The sequence below is a fragment of the Mesoplodon densirostris genome, chromosome 1 (assembly GCF_025265405.1).
Source record: "Mesoplodon densirostris isolate mMesDen1 chromosome 1, mMesDen1 primary haplotype, whole genome shotgun sequence".
Taxonomy (NCBI): domain Eukaryota; kingdom Metazoa; phylum Chordata; class Mammalia; order Artiodactyla; family Ziphiidae; genus Mesoplodon; species Mesoplodon densirostris.
Window position 1 is genome coordinate 175,916,862 of NC_082661.1, and position 19,356 is coordinate 175,936,217.

The window sequence follows — 19,356 nt, forward strand, 5'->3', positions numbered from 1 at the left end:
GCTTGCTGAGGGCCACGCTGGGTCTTTCTGGGAGACCTTAGTCCACTCTCCCGGCATCCCTGCCTCCTGCACACCCCTTGATGAACACTGTTGTCAGGGCCCAGCCTGTGCCCTCAAGCCTACAGCTCCTCCAGTGTACTTGTCCCGTGGGAGAAAGGACACTCAGATTCAGCAGGGATCGGGAACAGGGGCCCTTGTCCTCGGCTTCCCCGGTACCTGCTTCCATTAAGCGCCAGGCCTCTCCTCCTTACCAGCCAGTGCTGACCCCTAAATCTGGGGCTTCCAGCTGCCTGGGACCCACTTGAGCCAGGATATTTTGTCTTGTGAGCATGGCTGACGAGCAGGCCTCAGTGGTCATCATAGGGTCAGTGTACGAGGGTGCGGGGGTAGGGGTGGGGTCCCTTAGGGAAGAGCTGTAGGTCTTTCCCCAGGTCAGAAGGGTAACTTTCATCTTCCCTCACAGGAGCCACAAACCACTGTGGTCCACAATGCTACAGATGGGATCAAGGTAAGTGGCTCCTGAACCAGTCTCCTGCTTTCCAGGTCAGCAGGAAACAGGTGGGCTGGGTAACAGGGTTTAAGCGTCCTGCAGATGGCAGCCTACAGGCTGCACCTCAAGGCCAAGGTATTTGCAGAGTCTAGGCTGGGGGTAGCACATGCCTGTTTATCACTCTGTTGCCAGGGAGGGCATCATACCTTAGTGATGCTGAGCTCAGGCTCTAGAGCCAGACAGGCCTGAGTTTGCATCCTGGCCCTGGACCCCTGGACCAGTCACTCTCCCACGCTGCACCTCAGTTTCCTTATCTGTAAATTGGGGATAATAAAAGTAGAATCTTCGTCCATGTGAAGTTTAAATGAGAGTAAACATTAGCTAGAAAAACAGAGGCAAGAGTATAATCAGACCCTAGAGCAGTCATTCCCCATTGCCTCACTCCTTCATGCCCTCAATAACCTTGTCTCCGTATTTTCACTACCATTAGTAAATATTTATTGAGCCCAAAACCACCCACGGCTCTGGTTTACAGAGGTGATGAGACGAAATCCCTCTCCACAGGTGTAGGGGAGGCAGATAATAAACCAAAAACCAAATAAATAAGATAAAATCCAGTAGTGATAAGTGCTATGAAGAAATGATGCAAAGTAAATAGATAATGAACAGGGCCTTTAATTAAGTGGTCGGGGAATGGCCTCCCTCAGGAGGTGATACTTGAGCTAAAAACTAAAAGACTGGAAGGAGACAGCCAGGCAGACTCTGAGGCAGAGTGTCCTGGACAGAGGGAATGCAAGGGCAGGGGCTTGGCACATATACGGGACAGAAGAAATCAGAGCTAAGGGTGTGGTGAGCAAGGGGAGAGTAGCAGGAGGGTGGTGAAGCTGGAGGAGCAGACAGGACCTGCTCTGTAGGACTTGACAGGAGTTTGCATTTTTTTTCCAGCAGCAATAAGAAGCTGTTGGAGGCTCTTAGCAGGGGAGTAATGGCGTCTGATTTACACTCTGGCTGTGTTATGGGCAACAACTTTAGGGAGGAAGCAAGTGTGGAAGCAGGGAGACCAGGCAGCTATTGTGTAGTTCAGGTGCCAGATGTTGGCATCTTGGGCTGAGGTTGTAGCTGTACATTTGAGGAGAAGAGGTAAGACATGTAATTTATTTTGGAGGTAGAACTGACAGGTTTGGTTTTAGATTAGATAATTGAGATATGAGGGAAAGAGAGAAAGAAAAGAATCAGCATAAAAATCAAGCCTAGAAGATGACTCTAGGTTTTAGCCTGAACAACTGGATAAGTGGTACATTTACTGACTTGGGGAAGACTCAGGACGGTGTTTGAGAATCCAGAGTTTCATAAGAGTCAGATGGCAAGGGTGGAAATAGAACCTTCTGATTCCTCCTTGCAGCTCCCGTAGGAGCACATGCTCTGCTTTTGTTCTGCTTGGCTCCTCTGGTTTCCAAGAGCCTGATTTATAGAAACTTGTTCTTTTTGGCCTGCAGGGCTCCACAGAGAGCTGCAACACCACCACAGAAGATGAGGACCTCAAAGGTAGGTGCTAGCCCTTGGTGGGGAAGAGGCCCCGGCAATGTCCCAGGTACCTAGGCTCCAGTGGGGCACCTGCCTTGTCTGCCCCCAGAACTGAGATTGGTGGCTCCTTATACCCCAGGAGAAAGTTTGGCATAAAAGCTACTTTCCATGGGCCAAGATATGAGGCCCTGTCTCTTTGTTGCTGGGCTGGGCAAGTGGCTTCTCTTCTTTGACCCCAAGTCTGGGATAGCTAAATGAGGGCTGTTCCTGAGGCCCAGGGCTCAGAGAACTGTTCCTGTTGCTGCTGTGACGTGATATCCCAGAACAGGGACATCTTGAGTCCCTGCAGAAGCAGCCTATAGATGTCATGAGCCATTAGTAGGGTGACCAGTCATCCCAATTTCCCCAGGACTGAAGTGATTCCCAGGATGTGGAACTTTTGGTTTTAAAGCTAGGACAGTCCTGGACACGTCGGGGTGGGTTGGTCACTCTTATCACAAAGCTTTGGCATGAGTGATGGAGTCAGAACCACCTGTCCTGTGCAGACCCACAAGCTTAAGTTTGGGCCTGGCCAGAGTGCCAGAGGGTGTGGGAAGGCATGGCAGGCCAGGCTACTGGGAATCTCTGTCCTGCTCTTTGGTTTGGCCTCCTGGAATTGCTCCCTTTGCCTTCAGTAAGTGACCTCAGGCCAGGTCCTCAGAAAAGTTGGAGGAACGTTACAGGACAGAGCTGAGAGAGCATGCCCAGCGGCGATAAGGGAGCACAAACCTCTGGTAATACAAAAAAAAAAAAAAAGGAAAAGGAAAAGAAAAAAGAAAGCATAAACGTATAAGGCAGTAAAGAACAGTGCTTCCAGGGCTGCTGGAATTGAGGTCAGGTCAGTTCACTTCTGGCGATGCTGGCAGAGTAAGCGGCTCCTTCACTGCTGGGCTCTTGACCTTGTAGCCTTGCCCCCTAGAACGTCTTCCCCAGGACTTGTACAGGCTGTTCGAAGGCTCCTCTGGAAGCCACAAACCCAGGTCTGTGCCCCTTCCTGGGGCTCTCAGCTGGGAGGCCTCTCTGGCAGAGGCGGTGGCGTGGGACGTGGTCCAGTGTCCACAGCAGCCCGAGGCGTCGCCTTGCCCCGGCTCTTCAGTGCCACGGGCTCGGGTCCTGTCCGGCTTGCTCGCTCACCTGCCTTGTTCTGTTTGTTTTGGCTGCTCTGCCTTGCCCTGCCCTGCCCTGCCCTGGCTGGCTAGCTGCCCCGCTCCGCACTGGGAATGGCAGCTCGGTGCCTGAAGGACGGAGCTCCCGGGACAGAACAGCCCCCTCTGCAGGCATGCAGCCCCAGCCTTCTCTCTGCTCCTCAGCCAGTAAGTGTGAGGGAGGCACATTCTGGCTTCCGTCTCCCTGGCTTGTCCTGAAGCCCCTCGGGGATTCCCCCCCAGCCCCTCCCCAGAGCTGTCAGCCCAGCCCAGCTGTCCATCTGGTCAGCCTCAGGAACTCAACCTCTGCTGGGTGTGGGAGCTGATTGGAGGTGCTGTTAAGACCAGGCAGGGGCCCTTGAGACCAGGGCCCAAAGACATGAAGAAGAGTGGGTGGAAAATCGTTGCAGGAGGGAAGGAGTAGAAAGCCACTGGGATATGCAGTGGGCCTTGCCTCAGCACCGAGCGGGAAGAAAGGTGGAGTCAGAAGTCAGGTCCCGGGTAGTGGGCATGGGGCTGGGGGTGAAATTTGCCATAGTCAAGAAACCATGTCGGGATGTGGTGCTTCTTGAGGCTAAGTGTAATATCATATTAAGAGCTTGGGGTGAGACAGGCCTGAGTTTAAAGGTAGCTACACTACCTTCAAAAATGTGTGAAGTAACTTAACCTCCCAGAGCTACAGTTTCCTTATCTGTAAAGTGGGGATAAAATGGCACCTACTTCATAGCATTATGAAAAATAAATGGGATGTCTGGGTATGATGCTTTGCTGGGTTAATGATAGCTTGTATTTGTATTTTTAGTTGTGTTTTTGTAGAGGATGCCTTTGTCTGCTTCTTTCCCTCCTACTGTCTGTCCTTTCAGAGTTTCTAAACACGATCCTCTTCACCCATAGGGCCCCAGTCAGGTCCTGCAGATGGGTGTGGTGGGGTTGGGGAGGGTGTGTGTGTGTGTGTGTGTGTGTGTGTGTGTGTGTGTGTGTGTGTGTGTGTGTGTGTGTGTGTGTGTGTGTGTGTGTGTGTGTGTGTGTGTGTGTGTGTGTGTGTGTGTGTGTGTGTGTGTACGTATGCGTACCTGCGTGCCTCTAGAAAGTGGATAGAGCTCTGTGGTTCCCCTCACCTCCTGTTTATTCACCTAGAGCTTCCCCCATGGTGGTGCTCGTGGCTGTAGAGCCCCCCTCCTGGCTGTACCATTGGCTGCTCTGCCTTCTCCCAGTGGTGCCCCTTAGCTGTTCTGTTCTAATGCTCACATTTGTCTTGCAGCCTCTCGCTCCTGTGAGGAAAGGCTTGTGGCCTGGGCCAGCCTGGGGCTCCGGTCAGGGTTAGCCCGAGCTCAGTACGAGGCCTCCCTTACCCTGGCGATACCCTCTGCTAATAGTGGCGCTCCCTGTAAGTGAGCTGCCTAGAAGAGCAGGACGTCACCAGCAGTCCCTTGGCTTGGGATTGGGGTGGGGGGTGCTCTGAGGGCACCAACTCTGCCTGCCTGTCAGTCTGAAGCTTGTCTTGGTTTTCCTGAGGGACATGTCTTGGCTTGAGAGCTGGTATGAGATTTAGAGCCTTTGCAAGGCTTGTCCACAGTAAACGGAACTGTCTCACTGGTGAGAGGCTCCATTTAAAAAAGAGTGTTTATAGTTCCAAGATCCTTTATCCCAGAACAGCCCTGTGGAGGAGATGAGCAGGGTGAAGAGAATGAAGCATCCATCCCAGGGCTCTGTTCATCCTTTGGAGCCCTCATCCCTGGCTAGATTCTGCTCTCAGGCTAGCTGTCGCCCAGGGCTAAGTTCTGGACCACTGAGTGAGGGCTGGGGGTGGGGAGGTGGTAACTGAGACCTGACTGAGCCCCTTCAGGTGAGAGAAGCAAGTGGGTGGTGGAAACAGCCCTATCAGGAGATGGTTCTTGGAGAGGCTAAACCTGCTGGGGATCAGATACACAGACTGAAAGCAGAATATTCACAATGTGTCAGGCTCCTCAGCTGTTAAGGACAAGAGTGTTTTCTGCATCCTGGTTGTCGATGGAGAGGGAGGCAAAGGCCAGAGGATCATAAGGCAGGCTTTGTGGGGAAGGGGTCGTTAGCTCTATGGACGACAGAGGGGGAATGGAGAGAAAGGTGGGCTCATCTTCCTGCAAAGGGCCTTAAAGACAGAGAAGACAGGGATGTCTTTGTCAGAGAGATCAAGGGGATTCTCTGAAGGATTGGGGAGGGCTTTCAGTCACTTGGGAGATTCCCAGTCTCACACGGGTAAATTGCTATATTTTTCCCCCCACAGTGCGAAAACAGGAGATCATTAAGATCACAGAACAACTCATTGAGGCCATCAACAATGGGGACTTTGAGGCCTACACGTGAGTAGAGACTTATTTCCTTGAGACCCAAGTCATCTCTTGAGGCCTTCCCTCCCAAAAAGCAGCTGGGACCAGGGGAAAAGAGAAGGCTGGGCCTTGCACACAGTGTCCGAGTTAAACACCAGGCCCCTAGCCTGGGAGCCCTTCCAGGTAGACATCAGTGATTGAGCCCGCCTGTGGTGTCTGGGCCGTGGGCTGAAAGGGCAGAGCTAAGTGGCTTGGCAGGCAGGGCTCTAAGATCTCAGCCGTCTTGTCAGGCCCAGCCCACAGCTAACCTGCTGCGGGACAGACACCACTGATGGGGAAGAGAGACGAGTAATGCTCATGCAAGACTGACGGGCTGCTTTTTTTTTTCCCCCCTGCAGGAAGATTTGTGATCCAGGCCTCACTTCCTTTGAGCCTGAGGCCCTCGGTAACCTCGTGGAAGGGATGGATTTCCATAAGTTTTACTTTGAGAATCGTGAGTGGGTTCGTGCTGCTGAGATACTCCTGCCTGCCCCTCACCCCCTTGCCTCTGTCCCCGCTCACCTTCTCCTCTTCCCAGTTGCCCGCTTTTCCCTTACTGGACCTGCCTGCCGCATCCTTGTCTATGTGCTTGCCCCCTTGGGCCCTGAGGATGGTCTTCAACTGGCACCTTCAAAGGGCTGCCTCCAGAGCCCCGCCTGCCCCTCCATTCTGCAGCTGCCTCGTGGCAGTGCCAGTGTCATGCCATAACCAAGCCCACTGTATTTCTTTAAGCCTCGCCTCTTTCCAAGACGATTGGAAACCATGCGAGGTCCGGTTGAGATGATCTCAGCTCTGTGTCTGCAGGTTTCAGAATAGAGGAAATTAAAACCAGGATAAGAATGTGCAAGCAAGTAACAGGGCGCTGTTGATGATTGTGAGATCGGAAGTTGTGGCTAGGGTCCTCCTCCTAGCCGCGAGGGAGACAGGAGTCCTGGCTGGGGGTCAGCGGGGCAGGGTATATGCTCTGGACAGTTCCTGGAAGTCCCAGAGGATAAGAAGCTGATTCATCTCCTCCTCCCATCTTTCTTTCCACTAAGACCGTCCCCCTTCTTATTTTTTTCTCATCTTTCCCACTTTATCCTGGGCCTTCCCCATCCTGCCCCGGATTTTATTTTCTCACTGTTTTCTCTACTAACTGCCATCCTTTCCATGTCTTAGCTGCAGTTACAAACCCTAGGTTATCTAGGTAATTCTGTCAGCCAGAAGCAATTCCAGAATTTATAGAAGCTCTCCGAAAGGTCTCATGTAGCCCCTAATATTTGAATTGAAGTAAAATATGAATCTCAATAAAAGCTACACAATCCATAGTGTTTGCTGATAATGGCAACCCATCTTCTTTTGGTTTTCCCCCAGAGGACCTGGGAACCCTGGGAATATCCTGAGCTTGGTGCTTTAGTGACTTTTTTTTTTTTTTTTTTAAACTTTGGATCTTTTTAAAATCAGAAATCAATTTTGAATATTTTAAGTTCTTGATTTTGCTCTATAGCCCTAATCAGGGACAAGCCAACCCTTATGAGATCTAAACCCACCTGTTAGGGTAGAAAGATCATCATAGGCTTTCGTTAAGATAGTCCTGAGTTCAAATGTTGTGTGATTTGGACAAATTACTTTAACCTCCTTGAGCCTATTTCCTTATCTTATAATGAAGAAAGTAATATTGACCAAGGAATATGGCTCATGCGTGTAAAACTGCCCAGCACAATGTCTGATTAAAACAGTAGCTGCGGGCCTCCCTGGTGGCGCAAGTGGTTGAGAGTCCGCCTGCCGATGCAGGGGATGCGGGTTCGTGCCCTGGTCTGGGAGGATCCCATATGCCGCGGAGCGGCTGGGCCCGTGAGCCATGGCCGCTGAGCCTGCGCGTCCGGAGCCTGCGCGTCCGGAGCCTGTGCTCCGCGACGGGGTTGGCCACAACAGTGAGAGGCCCGCATACCGCAAAAAAAAAAAAAAAAACAACAGTAGCTGCTATTATCATTGTTCCACACCTTTCTCTTCCTTTTGAATAATCAAGACTAATCTGATGGGGTTTCCCAGCCTCTGGAAGGTGTATGGGGACTTGGAGACTCACAGAATGGTTACTGGAGACAGGGTGAGACTTGGGAAGTGCAGGCTGGGAGGAAAATGCCAGTCCCCAGGCCTGACACCCTCCTACCTATCCCACCCTGCCCTGCCCCCTACAGTCCTGTCCAAGAACAGCAAGCCCATCCACACCACCATCCTGAACCCGCACGTCCACGTGATTGGAGAGGACGCAGCTTGCATTGCCTACATCCGCCTTACCCAGTACATCGATGGGCAGGGCCGGCCTCGCACCAGCCAGTCAGAGGAGACCCGGGTCTGGCACCGCCGGGATGGCAAGTGGCTCAATGTCCACTATCACTGTTCAGGGGCCCCTGCCGCACCGCTGCAGTGAGCTCAGCCACAGGTGCACCTGGTGGGGGGTTGGGGAGCGGCTGGGACAAGTGGGGTCAGAGGAGGAAGAAGAGGTTGAGAGGTGGCATTGGGGGAGGATACATGGGCCATCCCAGAAGAGTAGCGAAGGCTGGACAGTGTGGTGGTTGTAATAAGTCATGCTCTGAAGTCAGACAGTCTTGGGTCTGGCTCCTTGACTCCAAATTGGGTGACCTTGGACAGGTTACTTCCCCTCCCTAAGCCTCATTTTCCTCAGCTGTCAATAGGAAAGAAGGAGGGACTTCCCTGGTGGTCCAGTGGTTAAGACTCCACCCTTCCACTGCAGAGGGCGCGAGTTTGATCCCTGGTTAGGGAACTAAGATTCCACATGCCTGCAGTGCAGCACCCCCCCCCCAAAAAAAAAAAAAAAGGAGCGGTGCCTACCTCCTTTGTTGTTGTGAGGATTAAATAATATACTTGTAAGTAAAGCACTTAGTAAGCGCTCAGCAAATGTGAGGCAGTGTTATGTTTAAATACTAGCTTCTCCCCCATCCTCCACCCTCTCAGGCAGAATTGACCACGTATGTAGTGTGTTTAAGTCTCTGGAACTCCTCTGTGTGGGTATTGTCCTCTGTTCTGTTACCATGTCTGTTCTGTTTGACAGGGGCATAAGGAGATCCCAGCCGGAGGTCAAACCTTCGCAGCCAGTGGCTCTGGAGGGCCTGAGTGACAGCGGCAGTCCTGTTCGTTTGAGGTTTAAAACAATTAAATTACAAAGCGGCAGCAGCCAATGCACGCCCCTGCATGCAGCCCTCCCGCCCGCCCTTCGTGTCTGTCTCTGCTGTACCGAGGTGTTTTTTACATTTAAGAAAAGAAGATCGTTTTAAAAAAAAAAATGGGATCCATACCGTGATGCGTTTTAAAACCACCAATAGCCCTTGGGCTAGCAAGAAGGCAGGAGTTTGTGTGATGCCCATCCTGGCACAAGCAATGGGCTCACCTACCAGCCCTGAAGAGGTGAGCTCAGCCTCTGGCCTCCATGGACTCAGGGGACCAGGCAAGAACTCTGACAGAACTTTGGGGGCTGTGATGTGATTACAGCCCCTGAGGTGGCCTACCTGCCCCAGGTCTAGGAATGGACGTCTTCAGAATTTGTATACACGCCTAGAATGAGGCTGATGAAGAACATCATGGCCAACAGATCTACTTGGGAGAGAACGCGGAGCTCCCAGCCTGCCGTGGAGGCAGCTGAGAAACAGTGGCCTCAGGACTGAGAAGCAGGGCCCGGACATTGCTGTACTGTACCATTTAGTATAGACGGGAAGAGAATTGGTGCTGCAGAAGTGTGTCCGCTACAAAGCTGATGAGAAACCTCGTGTTAGTCTGACATGCACTCACTGACTCATCCATTTCTATAGGATGCACAATGCACGTGGGCCCTGCTATTGAGGCCCAATCCTTGCAGCTGGGAAGTGGGAGGGGTTGCCGCTTTGCTTCGTGTTTGTTTTCTTATAACAGCAAGGAGAGAGCCGGGCCTTGGTCTGGGCTCCCCCTGCTGCCTTTGGCAGTTCTGTTCCTGTGCTGATTTGGGCCATCTTTGTCTTGCCTTTTCATGCTGGTGGTCCCTGTGCTGACCCTCATCTGGGCCTGGGCCCTCTGCCAAGTGCCCCTGTGGGATGGGAAGAGTGAGGCGTTGGGATTGAGTGATGTTTGTTTCTATGCATTCAGGCTGCCCTCGGGGCTGCCTCCCTTCTTACTCTTCCCTTGCTGCACGCCCATCTCTTTTCCTGTCTTTGAGATTGACCTGACTACTCGGGCAAGAAGAGGTATCCTCTACAAAGAGACCTCTTTACTGACCAACTGAAGTATAGACTTAACTGCTGGACAATCTGCATGGGTATCACCCTGTCTCTCACCTGCATGTACCCAAAAGAGATGTCCAGAGCCAAGGCTCCTACATTCATTGTCCCTCTCTGTGCTCAAGAGTTCCATTCCAGGAGGGAAAAATTTATACTCTAAGCAGATAGCAGAGAAGATAATGGAGGAGCAATTGGTCATGGCCTTGGTTTCCCCCAAAACAACTGTGCAGACCTGTCTGCACTATTGGGGGATAGATGGGTAGGCCCCAGCTCCCTGGACTGCCTTAAGGAGGCACAGGAGCTGGGAGAAGAGGCAAAGCTACAGGTTTACCTTGGAGCCATCTGAGAAGAGAGCAGACTCACAGGTGCTGGTGCTTGGATTTAGCCAGGCTCCTCGGAGCACCTCCTGCATGCCCCAGCCCCTGGGCCCTAACCCTTTTCTGCCCTGCAGCCTGTAGTACCAGCACGCAGACACCTTCACCACAGGGTTTGGTTTTGCTGGCTTGAAGACAAATGGTCTTAGAGTTCATTAAGACCCATAGCTTCATATGGCTGCTCCAGCCCCACTTCTTAGCATTCTTAATCTTCTTCTGGGGCTAATGTCAGCATCTATAGACAATAGACTATTAAAAAAAATCACCTTTTAAACAGGAAATGAGAAGGCATTTGATGCAGAATTTTTGCATGATGACATAGAAATAATTTAAAAATAGTGTTTGTTCTGAATGTTGGTAGACCCTTCATAGCTTTGTTACAATGAAACCTTGAAGATATTTAATAAAATAACCTTTAAACACTCCATTGTGTTACTGCTGTTGGAGGCTTATGGCCAGAGGCTTAGATTTAACAGCTTGGGTTACAAGGCTTCAGGTGGAGAGAGGTACCTTCTCCCACCCCTTTTGGGCCCATTTTAGAATAAGACTTCCTCGTAAACTCACCAGCCTCCAATTAGTCCCCCGGGCTGCTGAGGCGGGTTTGGAGCGGGGGGGGGGGGGGGGGGGCGGGGAAGAACTCGGGCCCTTAGCGGGTGAGCTCTGAGTCTCGCCCCGCCCCCGGGCCCCGCCCGCGTCCAGGACAGCCCTCCCGCCCCTCAGTGGGCCGGCCCGGCTCCCCCTCCGCCGGGCCGAGTGGAAGAGCCCACACCCTCGGCCCGCCCCGGCTCCGGGAGCCTCGGCGCCGACGCTAGGCGGACCGTGCCACTGCGCTGGGAGGAGGGGGGCGCCTCTGCCGGGACGCTCGGAGCCCGCCGTCTATGAGGCTGCGGCTCGGCCGCGCGCTGCGGAACACCGTTCGGCGGCCCGGCACTTGGGCCGCGCGGCTGCCCGGCCCGGAGGCGGGGGGGACCCGAAGTGGGGCCGCGAGCGGCTGCGCGCCGCCTCCCCCCGCTGGGAGCGGTGGTTGGGCCCGGCTGCGGCAGAGCGTTCGCTCGGAGATGGCGGAGCCGCTGCGACGCAGCCCGAGGCCCCGAGAGCAGGGAAGCCGGGCAGCCCCGGGACGTGGCGGAGCCCGGGGACAGCGGGGACGCCGCCCAGTCCGCCGGGTGAGCCGCCCTTGAGGGGACCCCCGCTCAGAGTGTGGCCCCCAGCCACGGTCCCCGCAGTTCTCCCCTCACAGACTTCCCTCAGTGTGGCCACCGAAACCGCCCTCAGGGGCGTCCCCGGCCGCCCCTCGGGGCGGCCTGCGCACCCCTCCCCCGTCCCTTCCGCAGGCCGCCCTGGCAGTGGCCTCGTTCCCCTCGGCTCGTCCTCTCCGCACGGGGCTCATCCTCCCCTCGGGGCTCCCCCCAGCCCGACGCCCGCCCCGATGTCGCCTCAGACTCCTCCACGCGCCCCTTGCCCCATTCCCTTTAATGCTCCGACTCTCTCCATACCCACCTGTAAGCCCATTTTCCCACCAGCAGGGCCCTCCATCCGCGACCCCCGTGTGCCAGCCCCCCACGCCCGTGTCGCTGCTCGGTCCCCCTCCTCCAGCTGCATCTGCACTGCCGGTCTCCCAGCGCGGGGCCCACACCCCCGCCTTCCCCAGCCCCCTCTCTGTTGCTCTCCTCCTGCTTCCCGCACCTTTAGCCCCCTCCCCGCCGCGGTCCCGTTTCAGCATTTATCCTCCCACCCCAGTACTCCCTCATCACCCCTTCCCTAAATATTGTTGCTTCTTCTAGGTTCGAAGCTAAAATGCAGTGGTTAAGACCAGGGCTGGAGCCTGACAGGCCTGACGATGAACCCCATTTCCTCCACTGACTGAGCTGTGTGATCCTGGGCAAGTTACTAAGTTCTCTGGACCTCAAATTAGTCATATGTAAAATGGGAATATTAGTTATCTCTTAGGGCCGGTGTGAGCATTAGATATATGGAAAGCTCTTAGAAGAATGTCTGGCAAAGTGTAAGCGCTCAGTAAATGTTAACTCTTACTCTTGACCTCGTGGGTGATACACCCCCAGTATCTGCTTCCCCACAGTGACTTCTTCTCACTACTGTGTTTGCCCCAAAAAGTTTCCTCTAATTCTTAGGATTCGTGCCTTCCCATCACCATGTTGATCCTTTCCCAGCTCTCTTTTCATGCCGATTAGTTTTACCCAGGCTAAAGCAGAACTATTCTTAAGTTGTCTCTCTCAGTTCTGAAGGACCCCATCTCTGCTTAATCACCTGGAGATGTGTATGTGTATGTGTCGGGGGGTGGGATGTGTGGTAGAGAGAGATCTCCAGCCACTGGCCTTACTTCAAGTGACTAAGGTGGGGAGAGTGACGCTTCTAGAAATAGTCTATCTACTTAAGGAAAAAAGTCTCCGGAATTAGGTCTCCTTAAAACTATTTTCTGATCCGACTATTCTTACTCCTTTTCTATTATTGATTGGATACTACTTAAGCTCCTGTTGCTCTCTGTCATCCAGCCCCATTCAGTTCGCTCTGTTTTTGTAGCAGGACTCAATCCCTCCTGTCTCTCCAGGCTAGCTCAGGACCCTTCTGAGCTGTTCAGGGGTGAGGGTGTACTACCACCTAGGCTAAGTTAGGAAAGAGAACTGGAGTGGATAGGGAGACAAACTCTGGACTCAGCTCTCTAGCGTTTCTTAGGTGCCAGTGCTGTGGCCTGCTCTGGAGCTACATTGTTATCACCCCTCCTGACACTGGCACAAGTGAGGTAGAGGGGAGGGATGGGTAATTTTTCACAAGCAGTGGAAAAGAGAATCCCCAGGTTCTGGGTTTGGAAGGTAATAGAATGATTAGCTAGCACCATTTCTCTTCCCTCTTGAATTTCCCCACCATAGTGTCCACCTGACTGCAAGTTCGTTAGTGCTGTTAGCCTGTGGTGTTGGGTTTGATAGATGACGAAGATGAACAGACACATGAGTTTCCTCTTATCTGATACTTCGTTGGAGCACGGGACTTCTGGGGCTTTCCGTCCCTTCTTCATAGGACGACCAGAGCTCCTGCTGGCTGACCAACTGCTCTGTCACGGGTTGGGAACTCCTTTCAGAGCAGGTTCATTTTCAGCCTCCTGGGCTGTTTGGCCTCTTGTCGATGGGAAATTTGTTCCCTTCTAGACCTTGGATATACTGCTTCAATTCTGAGCTTAGCTCAGGGAGGAGAATTTAGACAGTATTCTAAGAAAGGGAACAGGCTGTGAAGCTAAAGTATGAGACTCAGATTATGTTGTTCTTCTACAGGAGCTTTTTTTTTTTTGGAGAACAAACCATCCTGTGAGCAGGAGGTAAGAGAAATGGGGTGAAGAGGGGAATGGATTAATGACACAGTTTCAAGGAGAGAAGTAACCTATTGATTTCTCTGTCTTACAGGTAGTGAGGGCAGAGATTGTGAACTTTGCTGACCTCTGATGTGAGGAGCTCAGCCAGGGCCAAAGGTGGAGCCTGGCTAGATTTGCATCCTGAAGCCATGGGCCAGTGGGCCATGGTGACCTGAGACCAATGGACTCTGTCCAGTTGCCCCCTGTTGCCCCTTCTACCTCCCCTGTCCTATACTAAGGGGACTTGTTTCCACCTTTTCAGGGAACTGACCCTGCAGGAATCCCTTTCCCCTCTTTTCATATCCTTCTACCCTCCCAAGAGAGCCTCAGCCTATAGAACTCCTCCCTCCCATCCCGTAAAGTGGTCCCCATCCCTGCCGCACACACACACCCCCCGCCACGCCATGCTCAAGCTGTGGAAGGTGGTACGCCCAGCTCGGCAGCTGGAGCTGCACCGCCTCATACTGCTGCTGATTGCTTTCAGTCTGGGCTCCATGGGCTTCTTGGCTTACTACGTATCCACCAGCCCCAAGGCCAAGGAACCATTGCCCCTGCCCTTGGGAGACTGCAGTAGTGGTGGGGCAGCTGGCCCTGGCCCTGTACGGCCTCCAGTCCCACCCCGGCCCCCCAGGCCGCCAGAGACAGCCCGAACTGAACCCGTGGTCCTTGTGTTTGTGGAGAGCACATACTCACAGCTGGGGCAGGAGATTGTGGCCATCTTGGAGTCCAGCCGTTTTCGTTATAGCACTGAGCTGGCACCTGGCCGAGGGGACATGCCCACACTCACTGATCATACCCGTGGCCGGTATGTCTTGGTCATCTATGAGAACCTGCTCAAGTATGTCAACCTGGATGCCTGGAGTCGGGAACTGCTAGACCGGTACTGTGTGGAGTATGGTGTGGGCATCATTGGCTTTTTCCGAGCCCATGAGCATAGCTTACTGAGTGCCCAGCTCAAGGGCTTTCCCCTTTTCCTACATTCAAACTTGGGGCTCCAGGACTACCAGGTGAATCCTTCTGCCCCACTACTGCATCTCACACGCCCCAGCCGCCTGGAGCCGGGTCCACTGCCCGGTGATGACTGGACCATCTTCCAATCCAATCATAGCACATATGAACCAGTGCTTCTTGCCAGCCTTCGGCCAGCTGAGCCCCCGGTGCCAGGACCCTTGCCTCGCCGGGCCCGGCTTCCCACTGTGGTACAGGACTTGGGGCTTCACGATGGCATCCAGCGGGTGCTCTTTGGCCATGGCCTCTCCTTCTGGCTTCACAAACTCGTTTTTGTCGATGCTGTTGCGTACCTCACTGGCAAGCGCCTGTGCTTGGACCTTGACCGTTACATCTTGGTAGACATCGATGACATCTTTGTGGGCAAGGAAGGAACCCGCATGAAGGTGGCTGATGTTGAGGTCAGTCTTTCTTTTTCCTGACTCATATCTTTCCTTAGAAGCTGTTTCAAGCTCTGTCCTATCAGACTCCCTTGATCCTGAGCTTGTCATAGGTATGCTCCCTGCCCTTTCTAGGCAAGAAGAATGCTACTTCTCATTTATCTCCTTCTTAGTCTCCTGATTTCTCATGTCCCTGCTACTCTTCCCAGGCTCTGTTGACCACCCAGAACAAACTCAGGACCTTAGTCCCCAACTTCACCTTCAACTTGGGCTTCTCGGGCAAGTTCTATCATACAGGTGAGCTCATCCCCCTGCTCCTTCAGCATGTCAGTCTTCGTTTGATCTGTGCCTTCACTGTCCATGCTCCTGGGCAGACAGGTTGGAGAAAAGGGGCAACGTTTGGGGTCCGAATGCTGTGAGGAGCTAGCAGTGGGTATGAACTTAGGTTAGCATGGGCGGCTGGAGGGCAGGTTGGCAATCGGGAAATAGACAGTCTTAGGTGGGCAGAGGTCAGCAATGTTGTCCCAAGGATGGAAAGTGGTCAGTGTTGCTACAGAACAAAGGAGGGCACAGGGGCTGACCGGCTGTGGTCAGTGGTCAGTGTGTGGTCATAGGGACAGAGGAGGAGGATGCAGGGGACGACATGCTGCTGAAGCACCGCCAAGAGTTCTGGTGGTTTCCCCACATGTGGAGCCACATGCAGCCACACCTGTTCCACAATCGCTCCGTGCTGGCTGACCAGATGAGGCTCAACAAACAGTTTGCTCTGGTGAGACCCTTGGATCTCTTCCCTGTACTTTCTCCCAAAGATGATGCTTCCTTTTCAACCTTACCCTAATGGGGTGCCCTTTCCCTACCCTTTCCATTGTTCTTTCTGTGGAGGCATCCCCACCCTCTTTACCCTCTACTCCCCAAACCTCACCAGGTCCTGGTGAGAGTCTCTGCCATTCCCAGGAGCATGGGATTCCCACGGATCTGGGGTACGCTGTGGCCCCCCACCACTCCGGCGTGTATCCCATCCACACACAGCTCTATGAGGCCTGGAAATCCGTGTGGGGCATCCAGGTGACCAGCACTGAGGAGTATCCCCATCTCCGCCCTGCCCGCTACCGCCGTGGCTTCATTCACAATGGCATTATGGTGAGGGACTCCCAATACAGACTTGAATCAAACTCCAACGTGCATTGTCCAGGTTCATCCATATAACGGGGTAGAGAGATGGAAAGTCATGATGCACATAGCAAGAGCTTTGTTGCTGTAACTTCAGACTGAGTCCTCCACAAACCCAGGGAATCCTAATGCCTCAGGTCTTTTGTCCTTAATCTACTTCTCATTCTACCTTTCAAATCTCATCTGTCCCTGTTTGTTCTTTTCCCTTCAGGTGCTGCCACGGCAGACGTGTGGCCTCTTCACTCACACGATCTTCTATAATGAGTATCCCGGAGGCTCTCGTGAACTAGACCGGAGCATCCGAGGTGGAGAACTCTTTCTGACAGTGCTGCTTAATCCGGTAAGGTGCCGAGAGGAAAGGCTAGAAGATTGGACAGCCAAAGTGTTTGCATACTGAGACTTTTGCTCACCAAGCCCACTTCTGAAGTGGGGTAGGCTCTCCAAATCTGACATGCAGGCACCCCTTTTCAGATCAGCATCTTTATGACTCATCTGTCTAATTATGGAAATGATCGGCTGGGCCTGTACACCTTTGAGAGTCTGGTGCGCTTTCTCCAGTGCTGGACACGGCTGCGCCTACAGACCCTTCCTCCTGTCCCTCTCGCACGGAAGTACTTTGACCTCTTTCCTCAAGAGCGAAGCCCCCTTTGGCAGGTATAGGTGGAGCTCAGGCTGACCTAGAGACGTGATGGGGGTGGCCATTGAGGAAAAGATTATCTGATTCTTGGCCTCACCTTCAGAATCCCTGTGACGACAAGAGGCACAAAGATATCTGGTCCAAGGAGAAAACCTGTGATCGGCTCCCCAAGTTCCTCATTGTGGGACCCCAGAAGACAGGTGAATCATCCTTAGGCAACTTCTGTTGCCTTGCCTTAAACCCAAAGAATTCTTTGGCCAAGGAACTCTCTTCTCATACCCACCCCTCATTAATCCAGTCCCTTGAGTGATTCTTAACCTGGTTATATATCAGAATCATCTGTTGAGTTTTTTTTGAAAGACCCACAAGTGATTCTGATGCACAATCAAGGCTGAGAACTACCATTTTAACCCTTCCCTGGGCCTCTCTCAGGCTTTCCTTTTCTCGCTCTAGTTTGGCCAAACGGTATTTTACCACCCAGAGTGATTATTTTCTCACCTCTTTCAAGCTGATGTTCTTGAGGTGGATTCTCTCCCACAATGGCCTGGACTTTCTCTCCCATTTAGGGACCACAGCTATTCACTTCTTCCTGAGCCTGCACCCAGCTGTGACTAGCAGTTTCCCGAGCCCCAGCACCTTTGAGGAGATTCAGTTCTTCAGCGGCCCTAATTACCACAAGGGCATTGACTGGTGAGACCTGGAATGCTTCTCAGGACACTCCGTTCCCCTAAAATACCCCATTCCAGCTTCTCCCAGCACAGATGTCTGGCCCCTTCACTCCGAATTCTCTGCCTCTCCTCTCTACTACTTCCTAGGTACATGGATTTCTTCCCTGTCCCTTCTAATGCCAGCACTGATTTCCTGTTTGAAAAAAGTGCCACCTACTTTGACTCGGAGGTTGTACCACGTCGGGGGGCTGCCCTCCTGCCGCGAGCCAAGATCATCACTGTGCTCACCAACCCTGCTGACAGGGCCTACTCCTGGTACCAGGTGAGCCTGAAGCTAGGCACACATCAGAACTTAAGGGAGGTGGTGACTGCTAGAGAGGCAGAAAGGAATGAGGGTAGGGAAACAGCTAGTACCTTGGGGAGGGGTGCCTATGCTGGCTGTTCACTAGACCAAGAGTGAGGGCAGGACAATGCTGTCAAATCACCAATTCCTTGCCTTCCTATTCCTTGTCCTTCAGCATCAGCGAGCACATGGAGACCCAGTTGCTCTGAACTATACCTTCTACCAGGTGATTTCGGCCTCCTCCCGTGCCCCTCTGGCACTTCGCTCCCTACAGGACCGTTGTCTTGTCCCTGGCTACTATTCCACCCATCTGCAACGCTGGCTGACGTATTACCCCTCTGGACAGGTACAGTTCCCCAGTAGCCCACATGGGGGTCCCCTTCCCCTCCTTTTCCCTTCAGCCCAGAGGCTTCTAAGGAATACAGAGGGAACCACATCCCTGTCCCTTTAGCTGCTGATTGTGGATGGGCAAGAACTGCGTACCAACCCAGCTGCCTCGATGGAGAGCATCCAGAAGTTCCTGGGTATCACACCCTTTCTGAACTACACACGGACCCTCAGGTGGGAGAGCATGACCCAGGGGAGGATGACTCTGGGGGAAATGGGGAAGCAGGTTGACCGTGTCTGTTTGGAAGAGCCATGGATTTACCCTGTCTTGCAGGGAGAGACATGTGTCCCTCTGGGCTGGGAGAGGTAGTGTACATTTATGAGGCTTGGCTTTCTTTTCTGTCTGTCACCTAATGGCCTCTTGTTGAGCAGGTTTGATGACGATAAGGGATTCTGGTGCCAGGGACTTGAAGGTGGCAAGACTCGTTGTCTAGGCAAGAGCAAAGGCCGGAAGTACCCAGATATGGACACTGAGGTAAGCAAAGCCAGGGACAGGGTATCCCTTTCCACCTGTAAGATCTGATTTTGTCCACTCCTTACCATTTCTGACTTCATTTTTCTCCTGTTAGTCCCGCCTTTTTCTTACGGATTTTTTCCGGAACCATAATTTGGAGCTGTCGAAGCTGCTGAGCCGGCTTGGACAGCCAGTGCCCTCATGGCTTCGGGAAGAACTGCAGCATTCCAGTCCGGGCTGATGTATCAGCCTCCCGTACCAGCAAAAGCCCCCTTCTTCCCTAAGGGGCAAGCCCAGAGCAGGGCCCACAAGGGGGATTAGAGTGGCCTGGCCCCGCCCCCTTCTACCTCAGTGGCCTCGAGGCCTGGGATGGCTAAGAAGGGAAGGGCATCCCTTTCCCATAGGTCTGGGGTCTAATAAAGGGGCTTCCCTTGATACCCCACAAGATGGTACTAGGCACCTTTGGCCCATGGTCTTGCAAGGTTGGGGGGAAATGAGGGGGTCCAGGCAGGGTGTAGAGGAATGTATTAATCCAATGCTTTCCCTCTTTATCCCCAGCAGTGTATCTATCTCTTGTGGCCGTGGGAGGGACCCCTTACTGTGGGATCAATGGGATCTACCTGTGGCCCGGCCTCTCTAATGTCATTCACATTGAATGGGGATGAGGTCGGACGGTGGCTCACAGAGCTGAATAGGAGCCCTAGCTGTGGGCTAGAAATGAGTTTAATAAACATCCTTATTTTTCTGTTTTGTCTGCCTCACTGGAATGGGAGAAACC

The 19,356-nt window shown here is 53.1% G+C and overlaps 2 protein-coding genes across 14 annotated transcripts in view; both read left to right on the forward strand.

Moving 5' to 3' along the window:
• Positions 1 to 10,582, forward strand: part of CAMK2G (calcium/calmodulin dependent protein kinase II gamma) — a 55,408-nt gene extending 44,826 nt beyond the window's left edge. For 6 of the 11 annotated variants that reach the window (XM_060111697.1, XM_060111705.1, XM_060111723.1 and 3 more), the window contains 7 exons: positions 464 to 508; positions 1,987 to 2,035; positions 3,253 to 3,366; positions 5,465 to 5,540; positions 5,906 to 6,000; positions 7,724 to 7,968; positions 8,599 to 10,582. In XM_060111697.1, coding sequence (XP_059967680.1) covers positions 464 to 508; positions 1,987 to 2,035; positions 3,253 to 3,366; positions 5,465 to 5,540; positions 5,906 to 6,000; positions 7,724 to 7,956 — 612 coding nt within the window. In that variant the 3' untranslated portion in view covers positions 7,957 to 7,968; positions 8,599 to 10,582. The remainder of the gene's footprint in view (positions 1 to 463; positions 509 to 1,986; positions 2,036 to 3,252; positions 3,367 to 5,464; positions 5,541 to 5,905; positions 6,001 to 7,723; positions 7,969 to 8,598) is intronic. The other 5 variants (XM_060111743.1, XM_060111770.1, XM_060111760.1 and 2 more) reach the window with 1 other exon arrangement.
• Positions 10,583 to 11,009: 427 nt separating this feature from the next.
• On the forward strand, positions 11,010 to 19,328 carry NDST2 (N-deacetylase and N-sulfotransferase 2). 3 transcript variants are annotated; one of them, XM_060111804.1, is made up of 15 exons: positions 11,010 to 11,333; positions 11,952 to 13,498; positions 13,584 to 14,940; positions 15,129 to 15,216; positions 15,534 to 15,688; positions 15,874 to 16,059; positions 16,301 to 16,429; positions 16,561 to 16,743; positions 16,830 to 16,926; positions 17,293 to 17,416; positions 17,542 to 17,716; positions 17,913 to 18,083; positions 18,189 to 18,298; positions 18,497 to 18,599; positions 18,694 to 19,328. In XM_060111804.1, exons 3-15 carry the CDS (start codon positions 13,936 to 13,938, stop codon positions 18,817 to 18,819), a joined length of 2,652 nt encoding a protein of 883 aa, XP_059967787.1. In that variant the 5' UTR covers positions 11,010 to 11,333; positions 11,952 to 13,498; positions 13,584 to 13,935; the 3' UTR covers positions 18,820 to 19,328. The 3 variants fall into 3 exon arrangements, with proteins under 3 accessions (XP_059967787.1, XP_059967797.1, XP_059967803.1); XM_060111814.1 differs by having other exon boundaries at positions 15,949 to 16,059; XM_060111820.1 differs by having other exon boundaries at positions 18,189 to 18,261; positions 18,694 to 18,783.
• Positions 19,329 to 19,356: the final 28 nt, after the last annotated feature.

Excerpts from the sequence above, each read along its gene's own strand:
- NDST2 (XM_060111804.1), top strand. The coding sequence starts at position 13,936 with ATGCTCAAGCTGTGGAAGGTGGTACGCCCAGCTCGGCAGCTGGAGCTG. Across the intron at positions 15,217-15,533 it reads GGGCAAGTTCTATCATACAG|GGACAGAGGAGGAGGATGCA; the intron begins GTGAGCTCATCC and ends GTGTGGTCATAG. Across the intron at positions 16,927-17,292 it reads TGTGGGACCCCAGAAGACAG|GGACCACAGCTATTCACTTC; the intron begins GTGAATCATCCT and ends TCTCCCATTTAG.